The sequence below is a fragment of the Centruroides vittatus genome, unplaced genomic scaffold, assembly GCF_030686945.1.
Source record: "Centruroides vittatus isolate TY-2023 unplaced genomic scaffold, ASM3068694v2 contig_392, whole genome shotgun sequence".
NCBI lineage: Eukaryota > Metazoa > Arthropoda > Arachnida > Scorpiones > Buthidae > Centruroides > Centruroides vittatus.
Window position 1 is genome coordinate 127,946 of NW_027122208.1, and position 20,362 is coordinate 148,307.

The 20,362-nt window shown below is 27.3% G+C and overlaps 1 protein-coding gene across 8 annotated transcripts in view; it reads left to right on the forward strand.

The window, feature by feature from the left end:
- LOC136975946 (ras GTPase-activating protein nGAP-like) overlaps positions 1–17,014 on the forward strand; it is a 40,830-nt gene extending 23,816 nt beyond the window's left edge. For 7 of the 8 annotated variants that reach the window (XM_067271116.1, XM_067271117.1, XM_067271118.1 and 4 more), the window contains 19 exons: positions 16–114; positions 204–289; positions 2,547–2,601; positions 3,633–3,750; positions 3,842–3,907; positions 3,982–4,078; positions 5,518–5,597; positions 5,680–5,742; positions 7,350–7,465; positions 7,539–7,687; positions 7,760–7,835; positions 8,005–8,095; positions 8,179–8,298; positions 8,748–9,016; positions 10,092–10,654; positions 10,768–11,065; positions 11,140–11,221; positions 11,412–11,614; positions 16,098–17,014. In XM_067271116.1, the coding sequence (XP_067127217.1) occupies positions 16–114; positions 204–289; positions 2,547–2,601; positions 3,633–3,750; positions 3,842–3,907; positions 3,982–4,078; positions 5,518–5,597; positions 5,680–5,742; positions 7,350–7,465; positions 7,539–7,687; positions 7,760–7,835; positions 8,005–8,095; positions 8,179–8,298; positions 8,748–9,016; positions 10,092–10,654; positions 10,768–11,065; positions 11,140–11,221; positions 11,412–11,614; positions 16,098–16,356 (2,890 nt within the window). In that variant the 3' untranslated portion in view covers positions 16,357–17,014. Of the gene's footprint in view, positions 1–15; positions 115–203; positions 290–2,546; positions 2,602–3,632; positions 3,751–3,841; positions 3,908–3,981; positions 4,079–5,517; positions 5,598–5,679; positions 5,743–7,349; positions 7,466–7,538; positions 7,688–7,759; positions 7,836–8,004; positions 8,096–8,178; positions 8,299–8,747; positions 9,017–10,091; positions 10,655–10,767; positions 11,066–11,139; positions 11,222–11,411; positions 11,615–11,690; positions 11,750–16,097 lie in introns of all 8 variants that reach the window. The other variant, XM_067271120.1, reaches the window with a different exon arrangement.
- The last annotated feature ends 3,348 nt before the right edge of the window (positions 17,015–20,362 follow it).

Here is a 20,362-nt window from a genome sequence, read left to right on the forward strand (position 1 = left end):
TTTCTCTCTTTTTAGATACTTCTGTGAATTATGTCTTGATAAAACATTATATGCAAGAACATCTTCTAAACCAAAAAGTGATATGTGTTTTTGGGGAGAACGTTTTGAATTAAAGTAAGTCACACTTTGAAATAAAAAAAAAGAAAAGAATAATCTATATTTTTAGTTTTAAATTCTGACGCAGACCGTATTTAAAATTTTAGTAGCCTGCCAGAATTAGAGATGATCACAGTAAATCTGTACAGAGAAGCTGACAAGAAAAAGCGCAGGGATAAAAATGTTCTCCTGGGTAAGACGTAATTTTATGTATTTTAAAATTGAAAGTTTTTAATATTTAATGATTTTATCATTCGGGGGGGGAAATGTAATATTTAAAATATTAGTTTTATAAAAGTATCTTCGAATTATTTAAGTTAAAATTATATAGAATTTTGTTTTAGAATGAAGACTATGAGAGATTACAACCATATAAACTGGTTAGAAACAAAAATTTTTCTTACATCTCGATATGTGGAAAAGTAATTCAACAGAAAGTTTGTCAATGCGTAACAATCAAAGCTTATTTCTTATAAAATCATTCTATTAATGTCTGTTAGATTTTACTGTTTTATTATTTATCTGATTTTTCTCAGAACTAAAAAGAATGTATTGTTCATTCTTAAAATTCAAAGGTTTATTGGAAGCTGTCCAAAGTCTTATTGGAGTTTGTAAACAAAAAATAAATAAACTTTAATATTTTCTAACCTAAAGATCGTCTTTAGAGAATAAATGATTACTTCTAAAATCACTGCAGAAAATCTTAAATTCGGAATGAACAAATTAAGGTTAAAGAATTCCGGTATGCTGCCGTGGCAATACGTCAATTCATTTCGTTACCTTACAAAATATAAATAAATGCAAAAAAATAACAATAAATTCAGTTTAACTCGAAGGAATTAACGGACGTACTATATACGACAACCATTTCTCTGGCTGTTATTATAGAAGTCTTTTCTAATATTCATCTTAATAACAAGCCATTACAGTTTTCTATAATTTTGAAGTTTTGATTTGTTCTTATTTTGTTCGTTCTCGAAACCGATTAAATTCGAGATAAAATAATTGATTCCGACAAACAATTGCTTGCCTTATTAGCATTATAATTTCATTGCATTCGTAGATTACTTTTGATATTTACCAGTAAAAACCTTTTGTATATTTTTTAATTTATACAAAAAGAAAAGGATAAAGTGTGGATTTGACAGTCAAAGAATGAAAAATTAATTCATATTATTCAAAATAGTTCACTTTTGAAATCTACAATAGTACTTTGTATAGTTGGTATAATGGAACGAACGTCCTTCGGTTTGATTTTTTTATTACGTAAATATTACTACAAAAAGAAATATTAAGGTTTTATATATGTAGTCGTGCAATAATATCCTTTTTAACTCGATTGTCTCACAGTTTATTTTATTTTTAAATGTATCCCGTAGGTCTGTATATTCGTATTCTGTAGAATTATCGTCGAACTTTTACAAATATATTTTACTTTTTTAATACAAGAAAGCATCTAAGTTACTTTACAGAAGATCAAATGGTTTAGAAATATGGAATTTATATACTAGTTTAAACTTCTAGTGTCTACAGAAAGCAAATGTCAGAAGTTTAAAGAAATTTCCACTCCAGCATGGATAAAGTTTTACTATTAAAGTTCGTTAATAATTGAAAGTGTTGAAAATTTCATTCGTCAATTAATTTTAGAGAATTTATAACTAAAATGAATAATTATGGTAATAATAATAATCTGGATAAACATTAAATTATTAACAATAATTTAATTTAGAATCCAAATTTTTAACATATTTAAATTTTATATATAAGTTAATATAGTTCATTAACATTATATAATATAAAATAGGTGCGTAATAATATGATAAAATTATATCGATTGGATAAATTTTTAGTTTTCAATATATAAAACATTTGCGTGAATTAAAAATTTATGAAGTAACTCTTTGTGGAACAACAAATTCCTCTACTGATGCAACTAACAGGAAACTGCTAGACTTCCTGTTAAGAGTTCTGCTTCCTGTATAATTTATTCTAATAAATTATTTACTGTTTTTATGTTAGATTTAAAATATTTATCAAATATTATTTTTTTACAACTTTTTAAACTATAATTTTACCTAATAATGCTATATATTAATAAATTAAAAAAAGGTTTTTTTCGTTTGAATTTTAAAATATACATTATATCAAAATTAAGTTTTCTACTAATAAATTTTTCTGTCAATGTTTTGAAATCAATTTTCTTTCCTCCTTTTTATAAAGATTCTAAGACCATGTTGACATAAGAGGAAAACTGTCAAACAATTCTGATTAGATAATTGTTATAAATGAATGCAGATCTTTCTATTTTATTGAATTTGATTTGTAAACGAACAAAGAAATATTGAATTATTATTATAATTAAATTATCATATTAATTAAAATATAATTACATTTGAAATATTCAAAAAATAAATTTTTATGCATAAAATGGTAATTTTTTTTTTATTTAGGTTATGTAAATATACCTGTTAGCAGTGTACATAGTCATCATTTAGTAGAGAAATGGTATGTTACGACAAATATTTTGTTCCGTGGTCATAAAGTCTAGAAACGTATTAAGTTAATGTGGTTAAGATAGACCAAAAACATTGTTTATCGCAATGCTTTCGCTAGCTGGATATTGCTCGATAACTCTCTTCTAGAATAATACCGATATATACCGAAAGATCTAATAAGAGCTAAATTAATAATCTGTGCAATTGTAAAGTTTATTAAATTTAATTATTATTACTAATTTAATTGATTTAGAAATATAAAAAATAAGATTTTAAATGCTTTTCTGCATATATTCTAAATAGAAAATATTCTTTTAGGAAATTGCAAAATATTTATATAATTTTTTTGTTAAAAAATGCAGTTTTAATGGGAAGAATTGAATTATTTATCCATTTGCATAAGTTTTTAAATCTATATATAACCATAATTGCAATCTTTTTATTATTTGATATATGCAATAGGAAGCATTATTTGAAATGAATAATGACTCTTAATAAATTATCATAAATTAATACATAATTATGCTTCATTAAAATTATTTTTATAGACTGCATATAGAGAAGCATTATGCAAATTAAGTGATAGTTTCTATATATAGATTGGCACATCACAAACACTCCGGCATATCATTATTTACAGTAATGCAGAAAAATATTAACAGTGAGATGTTAAGAAATCAGCAGAGACTCCCATATGATGATGATAAACAGTTATCATCCAAATGAATTTTTATACAGAAAAAAATTATTATTTTTCTACAGAATTCAAAATTATTAAATATATTATTAGTTTTTAATTGTTATTAACTTTAAAAGCAATAAGCAGGTTATTAATTAATAATACGATTTTTATCGTATATCAAAGTCGATAATATAACGAGCGCGGCCAATGTTATATCTGTTTTATAAATCGGTATTATGTAATTTTCTCGATTAAAGATGCTTCAATAAACAAATAAATCTTCTAGACTCTATGATCGTCTTGTATATTTTAGAATATATTCGTTAGAATTGTTCTAACTAAAATATTTTTTGTATCAGGTATACACTTAACATGGAAAAAGTATCAAATAATAAAGATAGTCCATCTATAAGAATAAAATCGCGATTTCAAGTTGTCGATATTCTACCTATTTTATTGTACAAAGACTTTCTTCAGGTACATATACTTTAAAATGCTTTTACAAAAATAATTTTTTTAAAATTTGCATAAAATTTATATACAAATATAAAATTTTCTTTATATATAGTATTTGAAGACAGATTACAAAATATTATGTGAAATGCTAGAACCGGCTATAGGTGTTCGAACCAAAGTAATTAAGTTTTAATTAATTATGGAACATTTTAAAATTCAGTTATAAGATATAAATTATTATTATTATTCTAGGAAGATATTGCAACAACATTAATTAATATTATGCAGAAGGAAAACATGGCTAAACAGTTTTTAACTGATGCAATAATGGCTGATGTTAACAAAATTGGTATGTTTATATATTATCCTCAATCATTTATTTTGTATATTTATGTAACTTTAAATCATTTTGGATAGGCAATTTTACACAAATATTATATATTGATATACAGGTACTCCTCACTTTACGACAGAGTTCCGTTCCGACGACTACGTCGTTAAGCGAGGAGCTTGCGCCGGGAATATAGGATCGTTGTAAAATTATACAAATTATGCAACAAACTTCAAATTTATTCATAAAAAGGCTATTATAGTACGCTATTAGCCCATTACGGTACGCTTAGTGTGCACATCACCATCCGCCACCGACCGACACTCGAGCCGAGAAAGGGGATTTCCCCGAATTGCAGGTCGAAACTCGATCGGTCGTAAGTGCGAGTGGTCGTTAAGCAGATAGGTCGTAAAGTGAGGAGTACCTGTATTTGAAATTGTTAATATCTTGGATTGTAATGAATAGAAAATAAAAATATCTAATTTTTAATAGACTTTTATTTAAAATAAAATATTCTACACTTTATCTGCTTGTCATTGTTTTGATGCTTTTACCATCATCACTTTCGTAATCTAGAAAATGATAAGGCACATTATAGTTCTCTTAGAATTCACTCAACCGTATCAAAATCAAATTTAGTATCATCAAATAATTAAGAGAAATCTACCATAAATTTTTTCTGTTGCTTTTCAGTGTGCAAAAAACTGCATTAAATTATATGTACCGTGACATTGACGACGACGATGTGAAAATTTTATTTATAGTACCCTGCAATTATACGTAATATAATTAAAAAAACCAAAAATTCGGTTACCGACGTTTGTAACTATAAATTTAAGATTCTTCTAAAGTATCATAATAAAAAATAATTATAAAATATGCGGAATCAATGTATTTTAAAATCTGAATTATATTCTCATAAAATATATTATTAAAAAGCAGATTGGATTTTTATACAAAATGTGACTTGTAATCTCACTGCATTGCTGCATCTTTTATAAATATATAAATAAATAAAGATTTATATCAGATCTTGTAAGTAAACAATCTCGAAATGGGATCTATATTTTGCTTTCCATGATTCAAAAATTGACCATTTCATTCTCTGTATTAATCGGTATTACCTGAAAATTCTATTCAAAATATCTGTGAATTTTCTCACCGATCCATTCAACAAAATTCCGAAAAAACAATGTAATTCTATAACAAAATTTTCATTATATTCAGAATAAATTTCCAAACAGTAAAATCAGACTTATTTATTTCATTCCAGTAGATCTTTTAACCCTATTCTTATTCTATGCAATTTTTTTTGCAATGTAGAAAATTAAAGCATCCTAACTTTTACCTTGTACAACAACTTTATGCATTAAACACCAGGCATTAATTTAAATATTTAACTAAATTTTGATTATTTAATTAAATAATGAGGTCAAATATAATTTATCTTGTTACAGATGATCAACATTTAACATTTCGAGGAAACTCATTAGCGACTAAAGCAGCAGAAGCATTTATGAAACTTCTCGGTGAAAAGGTACAGTTGTAATTAATTGACTATTAATTTATAAAACAACACAAAGCAGTTAATTGATCTATTATCATTAAATAATTTCTAGTATCTTCAAGATACTTTAGGAGAAGTTGTTAGAAATATTATTGAATCGCCCGAAGACTGCGAGGTAAATTATTATTATTATTCTTTTTATTTAAAGCCGAACTATAAATGTTTATATTTATACGCTCAATTTATAATGCAGTAAATATAATTATAATTTGAAATTAATTAATAAAACTAAATTTACAATTTTATATAAAAGTTGCTTGAAGAAAGTTCAATATGAGCTATAATATGAAGTTAAAAATTTTTGAATGTAAAACAACACATCACTATTCATTCAGAAAGTAATGTTAGCAGGTCGGGCCTCTCCCGGTAATGGAAAATCTATTTATCCTTAATGACTTGGATTACAATTTCCTTTCTTAATTTTTTTCCTTGATCATTCTTTTCATAAATTTCTTATTATTTGTTATTGTTTTATTAAAATTTCGAGTAAATTATTTTTCAGCAAATTTTATATTAACTATAATTAATTTATAATCCTTGTTCTTGCAAATTTGAGAACTACTCAAGCCTTTGTTTTAAAATTGGGGTTGCATACAAAACATTATAAAATAAGCCAATACTTTTATAGTTTTGAGCTACAGTAATTTGATTTTGTAACTAATTGAACGTTAGTTTAATTTTAAAATATCATATACAACTGAAAGATTAAATATATATATATATATATATATATATAATTAATAATAATCATTATAATCTTTCATATTTTCATATCCTCTACCCTCTACTGATATTCTAATACTATGAAAATTTGTCTGGCTTTATATTAATATATATTTAATTCATAAAAGCACTTTCCTAATCAAAATTATCTTCTTAATGTATGCAATGCATTATACAAAGTGAAAATTCCTAAGATATAGCACACGTATATTATAATTTAGTACATTGATAATTTGTACGGATAGACAGTTAATTATATTAAAATTTATTTTATACGATAATTTTTTCTGCATTATATTTATAAGATTTAAAAAATAATTTTTAGAATAGCATTAATTGTGAGTTTTTCATTAACAGTTTAAAAATTTCCAGCAATTATGAAACCATAAAACAATCATCAAAGACAACTTTTTATTTTAGTAAGATTATCATCTCAAGCTATAATGATTCTTAGAATATTTATCAAAACCTAATTTTATTTTATAGTAATCACATATATATATGCACACATTGTAAATAGATTGTAATATAAAAAAATGTATTTTATTATCCACTTAAATTTAATTAATTACATTAGAAAAATAAATCTTTTTCTCAAAAAATCAAGCATCCGACATATTTGATTTCTTTAATCTACATTAAAAATTAATTAGTTTTCATTTTTATATATCCTGATGTAAACGATACTTCTAAAGTATTCTATAAACAGTTATCAATTTACATAAGATGTTTTCAATTACATGTCACATAAATAAACAAAACTTTGATTCCAAATTAGATTTTGCTGATCTACTTATGATTTTATGCATAATTTAGGTCCAAATCTATTTTATCTAAAAACAAAAGCCATTTTTTATTTTTAATCACTTTATCTCTTGCTACAAATATTTTTAAAAAATATAAAACTTTCATTTTTGAATTGGAGAATAAATATTTATATATTAGATGCCCGTACTTTATTCGGTTTATATAATATATAAGCAAATTTCACTTTAATAGGTTGATCCGATGAAAGTATGTAACAATGCCGTTCTTCAACGCCAACAGTCGACTTTAATTTCTTTCGTCGAAATGACTTGGGCTAAAGTGATCAATTCCGCTAGTTACTTTCCTGCGTAAGTTGTTTTTCGAAATTATCGCAGAAAATTAAATACGTAAATAAGTTAATTATAATTATAAATTTTACAGTGAACTGCAAGATGTATTTTATAAATGTAGGCAGTCTCTGGCTGCTATAGGTAAAGAAGAACTTAGTGATAATTTAATAGGTGCATCCATATTCTTAAGGTTTCTTTGTCCCGCAATATTATCGCCGAGTTTATTTAATCTCACGCAAGGTATATTTTTAAATTAAAACTATAAGCACGATTTTAAATATTATTTTCTTATACAATCCATATATTTTATAGAATATCCTCAGGGTCGTGCTGCACGTAATCTTACTCTTGTTGCTAAAACCATTCAAACATTAGCAAATTTTACAAAGTAAGTAAATTTATGATTGTAATTATACATGAAATCATTAAACAAATACATTGATGTCTATATATTCTTTGTAAGATATATTATAAAAATTTCTTAAATTAGTAGAAATTTTATCAAAATGACACAAAAGTATTAATTAAATATTGATGTGTTAATAATATATAATTAGATTTGGAGGAAAAGAAAGTTTTATGGAATTTATGAACGATTTTGTGGAAAAAGAATGGGGCACAATGAAAGCATTTATAAGGCAAATTTCTGTAAGTTTCTTATTTGGAAATCTTAATTCCTTTTAACAGTAAAGATTAATATTAATAAGTGTTTTTAATCAAAATTATTTAAGAGTCAAGTTACCAAAGAACATGAAAACCAGTTAGAGTTTGATGGTTACATTGATCTCGGAAAAGAATTATCTATATTGCACAGTTTGTTGAATGACTGCGTCCTTCGTATCAACCAAAAGGTAAGACGCGAGACAATTCGTTAATAAACGTAATTAAGATGATAAATGTAAATAGTTGCCATGTAGCTTAATGGATTTCTGAAATTATAAGAGAACATTAACATTGATTTTACTGTTAATTTATCATAATTAATAATTTACACATCAAGATTGTATATTTGACTTCAAAATTAATGACTGTGAAAGTCATTTATATTTAAACATAAAAATTTAATGCGAGTTTATTTAACAAAATTCATTGAAATTTTTTACCACAATCAAATTATGCTGTTAATTATGTTGTTATAAAATTTATAACAAGTCAAAGAATATCTGTTTATTAAAATAATTGAATAACAATTTTTAAGATTTTTTTTTTTTTTTATTATAAAATTTTCCATTTTAATACTTGTACTATCTTATTATATTGTATATTTTGTAGTAATGAAATTAATCATTCTTAATTACAGTTATATGCGGACCAAGTCGATCACCTGCAGCACATTTTAGATGGCGTGTCGGCAGCATTAACCCAACCGGGTGTAATGAGACAGATGAGTTCACCTGCACAAGGATTATTATTTGATAGTCCTGTTACCCCTATAGACTATGAGCCCTTTTCATTATTCCACCAGCAGTCATTACCAGAAGAGCATCTTATTAATAATAGTGGTACAAAACAAGCAAGTACTTCTAGTCAAGAAAATGGAGAAACAATACATTCCACTTCTTTACAACAGTAAGTTATTTCACTTTAATTAAATTGTTTTCTTTTTACTTTACAAATCAATTATATATTTTTTCCTTTTTTTAGAAGATTGTTGCTTATTTGATTTACACTGAAAACAGAATAGTTATTCTAAATTAGATACTGTTTATTGGTTTCTATATGTATATACAAGTATTTATTCATTAAATAGTTCTTATATTTAATATAAGATCTGTAATATATAATACATTCTTTAATATAGATCTTATATTTATAATGCAAATGAAGTTTATGTTGATATTATGAATCATTCTATCAGAAACAGTTATTTTTAAATACTTTTTGAATTTTACGACATAGAACAATTTTCTTGTAAAAATTTAGCCAAATGGGGTGTCGACTTATAGCCGTTGGGAATCTGGGTTCAAATCTGATTCCTATTCCTACAATTTATCATAAACAGTAGGTATAATAGATACACAATAGATGGAGACATCATCTATATCATCCATTCTAGTCAATTCCATTGTAGTTCAGATCTGTTCACAATGAACAAAATTCCCACTAATCATATTGCCTTAATCTTGTGGTGCCACACATTTGAAACAGGATTGATTCAGTTTGTCAAATTTTTTATTAAATGATTTTTACAGTTAATGTATTTTTATTCAAAAAATTTTCCAAATCATTTGTAACAAAATCAATAACTGACTGAAAACTGAACATATTGCCTTTAAACTATTAAAATTATTTTTATGACTTAAATGTTCCTTTTTAAGTGTATTAAATTTTTGAAATTATACATAATTGAGATTTAAATTTTCTTGCAAATGCAGTTTAATTGAATTATTAAATTATTTTCCTAACTTTCTTAAGTGTAGGTATGCAAAAAATCAATTGCCTATTTACCAGTATATTAGTAAAAATACACCTAAACAGCAAAACTAGTTTAAATGTCTTGAAGATTAGAGATCAAAAATGTTTAATATTTATCATTGTATATATTTAACTCGTACGAAAGAAATTATAACTACTATTCAAATATGTAAGAGTTTATTATTCGTAACTTTTTTACGGAGATATTTTCTATTTTCTTTAATTACAGAAACACATTCATATTAGGGAGTGGAAAACTCCCAGCTCAGGATTTATCTACTGCGGATGATTACGTCTTGTACAGTGCATTGAATCAGAATAAAGAAGGCAGAGATAACATTCCACTGCGTCACGGTATAGACCCGTCGTTAAGAAAAGATGGCTGTATGCGATTGGCTCAGTCGTGTTTCTACGGTGATATCTTGGGCAATAGTTTTGTGTCGGAAAGGTTGGAAACACCTCCGAGTAGTCCCAGAAGTCTTGCAGAATTATCTCAAGATTCTGCATTTAATTTTTCAAATCTGTCAATGTTACATACAGCAGAATCACCTAATGGAAATAGTTCAGCTGAAGGAATATCCTGTTTATCAAAGCTATCTAGAAATTTAGAATCATTTTATACAAAAAGTTCACCAGCTACACCATTGCCAGGACCACTTGCTTTCAATAATCCTCTTTACCATTTTCCACATTCTTCAAGTCCTAACAAACTAGACAATGAAGCAAAACAGTCTCCTTGCAGTTCTGTAGGAAGTAATGAAGACATGTCTGTAATGGGAAAACTTTGTCTAGGTAGTGTTTTTCAGTTTTTTATGCTTGTTTATCTGCAATGTATTTCTTAAAAAAATACCGAATTAAATTTTTAATATCGTATTTCAATAATAATTTTACTTCAATTATTAAAGGAATAGCAGAATCTACTCCCGAACTTCCGTACGATAGACATTGCTATACGAGTTCGTCGTCTAGTGACGGTTTCACCCCACCTAGAGAACGTCGTAGTACATTCAAGTCTACGGCACCACGAACGAATCCACATTTCTCGAGTTCCCAGCCATCCGTAGCAAGCAGATCGCCAATGTTAAATTATAACAACAATGTCCAATATCAAACAAATGGACATTCGAGTAATATATATCCACTCCAAGATAATGACTTTTTAAAAGGTGTTTCTTCAGATTCTTTGTTAAGTGAACAACAAAAGTAAGTGCGAAATAATATGATAAATTTCACTCAGTTTTATTTTATATTTAACTTAACTTTTTATTTTAATTTAGTGTTGATGAAGAATGGGACAGTGAACCTCATACAAAAATCCAAACACACAATTGCAAAACACTAAATAAAACATTAGAAGAGGTGGGTGAGTCAAATGCACTGCATGTTATCTTATCAAATAGCACGCCAGTTTGATGTTTTGTGTACTCTTGCATGTTTTTCGATGCATGTTTATATTTATGGTGACGGATATATGTATTGCATGAAGAAGATCGGCCATTTGTGTTTGTCTGTGAATATTGTGTTGTCATCAAAATCATATTTTAAACAGTACGAACAACAAGTCGAAGAACTAAGGCATCTAATGGAAGACTTACAAGATAAACTTCAGGGTGCAGAACAGAAACTCACGGAACAAGAAACCGCGACAGAACAAGTCGTCGCCGACTGGAAGGCCAGACTAGAAGCGGGAGAAGAACGTTTACGTCGTCAGCAAGAAGAAAAAGATCATCAAATGAAAAATATTATTACAAGGTAAACAGGTCTCTACAACCTATTTTAATACTTAAATATAACCCAAACCCAATTTAACAGTAAATCTTATTTCCAGATTAGGTAAAGACTACATTCAAGATAATTTTTAATTAAATGGTGAAATCTGACCTAAAGGTAGGCAGTTATGCCATCATCTTTTGCTAAGATTAATAATTAATAGTTCGTTATATTCAAAACTAAATAATTTAGAAAATTCTGGAAGAATAGATGTTTTAGCAGTTAATTACCAGCCAATCTTTGTTTCCAGAGATGTATATTCATTACAAGGTTAACAGTTACAAAGATTGGACAAGTCGGGCAGCGTAACCGATATATTAGTTCAGTAAGCAAAATTTTCATGTCCAAATTAGATCAATCTTCCTGAATTTCCTAATTAATAATCTTAGCACAAGATGGTGACATAAATGCCTACTTTTAAACACGTCTGTTAAAAAACAAGCTTAAATTTAGCCAAAACATAAACTAACAATTTGTGTTTATGATGAGATATTTTAATATTTAATTTATAGAATGTAATGAATTAAATAATTAACACAGCCAAATAATTTAAATATTTTTTATTTTAGTTGTTCTATAAAATATATTATTCCTTTCTTTATAGCTTCTCCAAATTGTCTTTATAAAATGTTAAATTTCTTATTTTCTTAGCATTGTTCATTCTGAGGATGCAATGAATAATGATTTGGTCAAATATCAAATATTTGACTGATACTGAAGCCAAATTATTTGGCTGTCTGACAGTAAGTAATCAAAATTTTAAGATGATTTTTACTTAAAAAGTATTTAAATATATTCAGAATATTTAATTTCTTTAAACTAAAATAAAATCATAGCAGATATATATACAAAAATTACGATACATCCAAGTCAGTCGATACGATTTTCGTATTATTAAATCGTACTTAAATGATAATTGTCTACGGCAGAATTTTAAATATGCAATTAAGTTTGGAAGTATCTGAAAATGCAAACATTATCAAAGTTTCTTACAGATGACAACACACTTGTAGTTTAAATTCTCTAATCACTGACTCACATGATTAACCTAGTTAACTAGTGATTTCTGGTAATTAAAAAATAATAAGCAACCGTCGTCATAACAACTTAATTAAGACGAGTCATTGGAACGACGGTTGTTATAAATATGCATTTTAGAAGTAGATACTGCTAAATATTATGCTTATTCTTCTTTTTTTAAGTTTCTTGAAGGGTAGTTCATAGCAAGCTTTTGTATGGGAATAATTCAAAATTTGTTAAAACTCTCGAATGCTTCATTATATCTCTAAGTGTTTACATTTATAGCAAAAGCAAGATTATTAAATGTACTAACACGAATAATTTTCTAATATGCAATTAGTACGTCCGAATATCAAAAGTTAGAAACCAAATTAAAATATTTTTTTCATTTTTGCAATGGAATTAGAAAATGCCCTACAATAAAATATCTTATAATCTATTATATATTAAATGTTTCAGTTGATTTAATAATTTTATCTTGTCTCTGTATTAGAAGACCAAACTTTGCAGTCACTTCTAGGTACCAGTTGCATAGCACCATCTGATTTGAAGTATTGGTTTTAGAATAAGAACGAGCAGTTATTTATTGTGACAGTCATATTTTTAATTAAATAAATTTAAAATATATGCTCTCAATCTCAAATTAGTGGACGAATATTTATTGCATCCTTACTTATGACGAGAAAATTCAAGTTGAACGAACATACATCATCAAATAATTTACGATTGTTCATTATGGATTTAATGGAATTTTCTAATATGAATCTGCTTATTATTAAATTCACTTAAATTGTTTTCTTAAAAAAAAAATATTTGCATACATTTTCATTCTTATAGTTTTTAATTAGCATGATTTTAGGATTTATTTCTGGCATGAAAAAAGAATTACTACTTTATATTTTTTCTAGATCACTCTTCTATTTAATATGACACGTAAGATATTTGTAGTAGAATCCTGTCTAAAGGCATTAGCATTTTTATTTTCTTAAAATATTCCCTGAATTTAATAACTTACAAAGCTCTCTGACTGTGCAATATTTTTTCCACTATGATTTTAATTTTATATATTAATAGAGCAAAAGAATACTACTTTGTAATTGCTATGATTACATAACCTTTCTTTGATTGATGATTTAATGGAATTACCTAAGTTTTCTTTTTTTTTACTTTTATATCTTAAAATTTGAATTGTTCAATGATAACTATGAGTTATTTTTGTCGTTACATGCAGCCGAATTTTATAATTTGGAATAAATGCTCTCGAGAATATTTTCTTCCATAAAATATATATCGAACTACCAAAAAAAAAATCTCTCCTAGAAATAATACAACATAACATTTAAATCTAATTTTATTGCAAATTCTTGTCAATACTATTATATTTTAAATGTAAGAATAAACAGATGTCATTCAAAACCTTTGCTTGATTTCCATAATTCTAGAATTATGTAAATGCAAATTTAAATAATCTTTCCTTCCCCTATATGAAGTAATAGCATAAAATAGTGAATTTGATGAACAATTCTGGATCCACGGCATGTAGGAAATCAACAGACGTGAAAAAATTTTTATTCATTGTATTTACTATCACACTGGAAAATATAAATAAGTCATCAAATTTAATAGGATAGGATTCTAATGCAGCTGCTGTTTTTGTAGATACATTAATATGTTAAAATTGGAAAAACCATCTGTTCATTGATATTTTTCTTTGTGTAGAGTAAATAAGTATATTATTATTATATTCATCAATAGTTGTTTTTAGTTTACTTATTTCTGCACAAGTGATTTGATACATTAAACAGAAAAATTGAGTCATGGAATAATTTTTCTACAAAAATTCACCATACAAACACAAAAATGCTGTGTGTGTATTATATTTGAGATAGATTCTGCAACCAGAATTATATATCTTGCATAAAAATAGTCTGGTTGTAGCTAACAAGCTATGTGGGAGAAAAAGCAGTATTTACATTATTATATTGTATTGCAAAAGCCTTCGTTAATGGAAACAAGCTATGTACTGTACATCAGAACTGCATTAGCTCATTAGTAGAAAAATGGCAAACTGAGATTATAATTGGCAACATTGTATTTTCTATATTTGTTTTCAATATTTTAAGCAGTTCAAGTGTTATTTAATAATTAAAATGTTGGGTTCACATATATGCATATCTTATACTTGCCATATTTTTCGGCGTACGAGACACTGGGTGTAAAAGCCCCCCCCCGAATTTTACAGTTAAAATATAGAGTTTGGGATATACTCGCCCTATAAGACGACCCCCAACTTTTGAGATGATTTTTCTGGGTTAAAAAGTCATCTTATACGCCGGAAGATACAGTAGGATAATGTACAAATTGCTTTTGTCGTCATATGTAATTATTACACAAAACCAAACCTGGTAAACATGTAAACATTACTAATCAAATAATTTATTGAGAAGAATTTGGCTATATCAACCATATTGTAGCCCAGTACATATTAAGCTACCATCTTTTAGTTTCTAATTTTTAAAATTAACGCATTGAATTTAGAATAGTCTGGAAGAAATCTCCCTAGTCCAAATTGTTTGACAGCTTATTGGTCTATACTATATCATTTGATTATTAATTTCTTATGTCATCTTGGGACTGTCAACTCTGCTGTTTAACATTTCCACGTCGTAAATTCTTCTTTTTATTAGATAAGTGACATCAATTATTTATCAAAACAATCAGATAAAAACTTCCAAATTGATTTTGATGGCATATTCACAAGCTTCAGTTCAGATCACAGAAAGTTACCATAATTTCCTGATATGAAAGCAAAAGATGTTCCTTTTAATTATACAGGATGTAACTTTGTACTGCTACTACTGATGCTACATTTTTCCCAATACCAACAGATTTATATACAGTAATTAAATCAGAAAAACAAAATTTAAATATATAAGTATATAGAAAATGTCAAATCAATCAAGTTATAGCTAATTCATTATCAATGAAAGTTCCAGTATTCATTAATAATACTGGAACTGGAATTAAAAACAATACTCACAACCAATTGTGAGTATTGTTTTTAATTAATATCATATATCTTCCAATAAATGCCTAGTTTCCAATACACATTAAGTTACAGTGAAGACTCTTCTGAATAAAAGTCAATCTCTGGAGATTTTCCATAACTGAGTTTCAATTTCACTTTTGATTATGGATTGACATCTTAAAGTAACAAAAGGGGTCATTAATTAGCTTTTTCCATATCTGTATTTTTTTGACTTACTCAATTTCCTCTTTTTTGTAAAACATAACCATAAGCTGGGCATGATAAATGCTGGGCTCTAACAGATGCCGGAAGCCACCATTAGAAGATATATGGCACATTAATAGTGAAAAAATCCATTTTATATAATGGTTCTTAATTATCTAAAAATATTTTAAATCTTTTTTTATTTATTAACAGATTAATCACAGTAGAAGACGAATTGCGTCGTGAACAGCAAGAACTACAAGACATGATTGCAGCCAAACAAAAAGTGATTGATGCACAAGAAAGAAAGATTCAAACTTTGGATGCTGCAAATACCCATCTCATGTCTGTTTTAAACCAGTTAAAAGAACGATATCAACTTCATTCGCAAAACGGTATCTTGGGATCGCCTCCTTTAGTCAAAATGTCTCTCTTTGAAAACGATTTACCATTTAAGAGCAGTTCGTGTTAAAGGAAAGAAAAAATGCAAGAAGACTCCTTTTATGCAACCTCAAACACTGCCATATCAATTATTCAGATTACAATTTTATTTCTGCACCAAAGGTTCGGAGAGAATTAGAGGAAGCTCTCCGATCTTATCTCGTTTTCTATGCAAAAGTCTGTTTTGTATATTCGCCGGTTCGTAAAGTATTATAAACGGGTTAATTTTCTTATGTAAATTATCGACTATCGAGTACAAATTAGGAGTAGCAGATTATCCTTTGGTGCTAGAGTATTGCTTATCGAAAACTCTAATATAACTGCAAAGTATCCAGATTTACGCTCTAAAGTAAGAGACGACACCCTCGAGGGAGCAAAAATAAAGATGCTCAAGTCTTTTCTACTATTTAACACTTTGTACAAATTATTGACTTTGATGCAAATATGCTCAACTTTTATTTGGCACATTTTTTTCTATAATTTTACAAATGACCAACTAATTAATTTGTAATTAAATAGCAGTGCCAATGATATCATTTCACACATAGATTGTAGATTATTGAATCTTTGTAACATGCTGTCTTAATTGTAAATAAGCAAACCAGTATTTATTGATTACTGTAAGATGTGCGTCATGTTTTATTGTAGGTGTATATTTAAAGTGTAAATAAATTTATTTACATGTGTTAGTTTTAGAAACTTAATTATTCATTCAGAAGATAAAAGCACTCTAAAAATGTTACTTAAATGTAAGACGAAAAAGTCAAAAGGCCAGGAATTTGACTACGTCCTTTCAGTCGAAAGTATTGGAATCACTCAAATATCCAAATTATCGACACCATTTTAATAAATATGAATAAGACTTTTTCGGGAATGAAGATACATCACTGAAATTTTTTCAGCTGCCAAGCAGATTGCTCTACTTTGATATATTCAGAACTTTAATCCTGTAATTTGAGAATAGTTTTTGTTAAAATTGGTTTCTAGGTGACATTTTGAAAAAAATCCTGAACTCTCTTCAAATATTCATGCCACTGATCCTATTCAAACTTTATATAAATATTGAATTACATTTAAATCGTTAAATGAAATTCAGTATTTACAACGTAAAGGGAACTTATAGTTTAAATTTTAAATATGAATTTTTGAAATCAGTATTTTTGTCAAGATTTAATCATAAATCACTGTTCTTAATTTTCAGATTATTGCATTATGATCAATAGTTTTTGTTAGAAATTTAGGTTTACCTGATAGGAAAATGCCTTGTATAACCAACCACACAAGGTATACAGACTTGTGAAAGTAATAGTCATTTTATATTGAATTATATTATCTTAATCTGTACATTATTCATATGGTTTTTAAGAAACATTGCTTGATTGATAAATGCTTGCTTAATTAATTAATTAAAGTTTTTTATGTGACTGCATTATAGGCTGCATGACCAAGCCCATCCATGAGGCATAATTGGCCAGTCTGTAACGGGGCCAATCGGCACTCGAGGGCCACTTTTCTCAACCGGTGGTCTGCAGAATTCTGCAAAGGTCCACAATCTATCATACTGTGGAGTTTTAGGGATCCACAAATAATAAATATCGAGAACCCGTTCTAGGAGATTTGGGATGGGGACTGTCTTCATCTGTATTATCTGTCATAAATTACAAGATAGACAGACAGTTCAAATCTGAACCTCTGAAGGACCAGATGGCCAACTGGTTAATTCTTTGATAAAAGAAACTGCTGATTGAGTATTCTTTACAGACTTACCTGCTTATGCCTGAAGATGAAATTTCAATCAGGCACATTGTTTAAAATGATCAAAAGCTTGTTTAGTCAGCTATGCATTTATGGTTTTTTTCTAATTCTTTCCACAAGATGGAAAGAATTAAAACACAGAGGACACAAAAAATGTCTATCACAGGTTTGGCCAGGCCTAAACTGGGAACAGCCAGGTAGGATGGGGCGCAACATTCCAGAAATTTTTTTCCGACGGTTTCTGACCCAGAAATGTTCCACAGAATTACAGGTTGATGGCTTTTACTGCTCCATCCATCTGGCCAGTATATCTACAGCTTTATCTACATATTAATTTTTTTAGCCAAGAGATTTCTTTTAAAAAGACTTCTTGCACTGCACCTAAACTAATAATGCAGCTGTGAATATCATTATAAAAACATTTTGAAAGTTGTTCCTAAGGAATGCTTCAGTGAATTTTAAAATCTTAAAATCAAGTTATATATTACACATTTAGAACAATCAAACAATGCATTACAAAAGAAACATTTATGAAATTGAATTTGATATAATCTTTTACATAAAATATGTCAATATTCTAAATGTTAATTTTTTTCCAAACTTTAGTTCTAACTCTTAAACATTTGCCTCAAATTTTTATAACACTTCACAACAACTTAACCCTGAAAGCTTATAAAATTTAAATAATTCCTATAAATTAATAATATATCAATATATACAATTTTTATTACTAAAAATTCTGCATTACAGGTTAAAGATGCATACTTTATACCAATATAACTTTCCTGACTGTTATAAAATATAACAGAAAAATTATGGTAACAGTCAAATTCTAATCCTACAAGAGCCAAAAAATGTAAGGGGGAAAAAAACACAAAATTTGTGTATAAACTTGTGTGCGTAAGTAATAAGTATCTATAGTAATTCGTTTTAGAAACTGTTGGCTGTAAACCTGGTGAAGAGGGACCAACTGGTCCGAAACATAATATCAAAGTGCGTACAGGTGAAAAATAAAGACTTTTTCTGATTAGTTTTCTTAAATTTGCAGAACCAGGTCACCGGTATAATAAGTCCTATTAATAATTTAATTCCTAGTAGACATTCTACATACTAAACTATAATGAAGTATAGTTACACCATAGAACACTTGCCACCTGAGGCAGCATTAATTGTGAGAGAGAGAATTTAAGAAAGCCAGCAAAAATACTCTTACCTGAATCTTTTGAGTTCAGTTTTTATCTTCTCGTAAGTCTTCTTAACAAGAAAGAAAAAAAATTACTCTTCAGAACACAATTAGATCACAAGCTATCCAAAAAATCTAGATAATAAAATATTACTTCTAGCTGTAATCATGTGGAAGATAATTTTTTATTTAAAAAAAACTAAATTTTTGAATTCTCTACTTGTTTTGAGTGTTTTTTCTCTATTTTATTTTAGTTTTCGACATCTCCCACAACTTTTTTTACTCTAAAACACATTAACATTTCTGGCCAGTTCCTCTGTGGGAGATTTTTTCAAGAGAGATTTGTTACCAAAAACAAGCAAAAAAATTTTTAAATTTAGCTTTTCTTTTTAGCATTTTCCACATTTTTTCATCTCCCATGACATTTTTAACCACAAAACATCCATAACATTTCTGGATGCTACTACATCAGTGGGAGATAAATTTTCATCAAACAATATTAACAAAAAGCATAAAAAACATGCTAGCATTTCTGGATACTACCTCAGTGGAAGATAAATTTTCTCAAAAAAGACTAAAAAATGGGCAAAAAGATTTAAAATTTTAAACTTTTTTCATTGTTTTTTTAAATATCCCATAACATTTATCATAAAATATTGATATTATTTCTGGACACTCCCAACCTCACAAAATGAAGGGGAAAAAAATCCAAATTTTAAATCTCCCCAATATCTCCCTCTCCCAATTAAAAAAAAAAAAGAGAATGTTTTCAAACAATAGATAAACACTTACTCGAAAACCTTTTAAACGTGCAGCCAAATTTATTAACTTCTAACGTTTTCGGTCTTGTTAAAAGACCTTTCTCAAGAAAAATATTGTAAAATTCAAAGACAGTACGAATACAAAAACAAAAAAGCTTTAGAACGTTTTCGAACGATATTCCGTTGCAAAAATACTTGCGTCGTCTTAATAAATAATTAATATTATGATATGTGTGCAAAATAGAGAAAAGAAAAATAAAGAAAAGAAAGATAAATAAGAATAAAAAATAAAAATAACAGTAAATATTGGGATCGGAATGAAAAAAATATGCAAAACA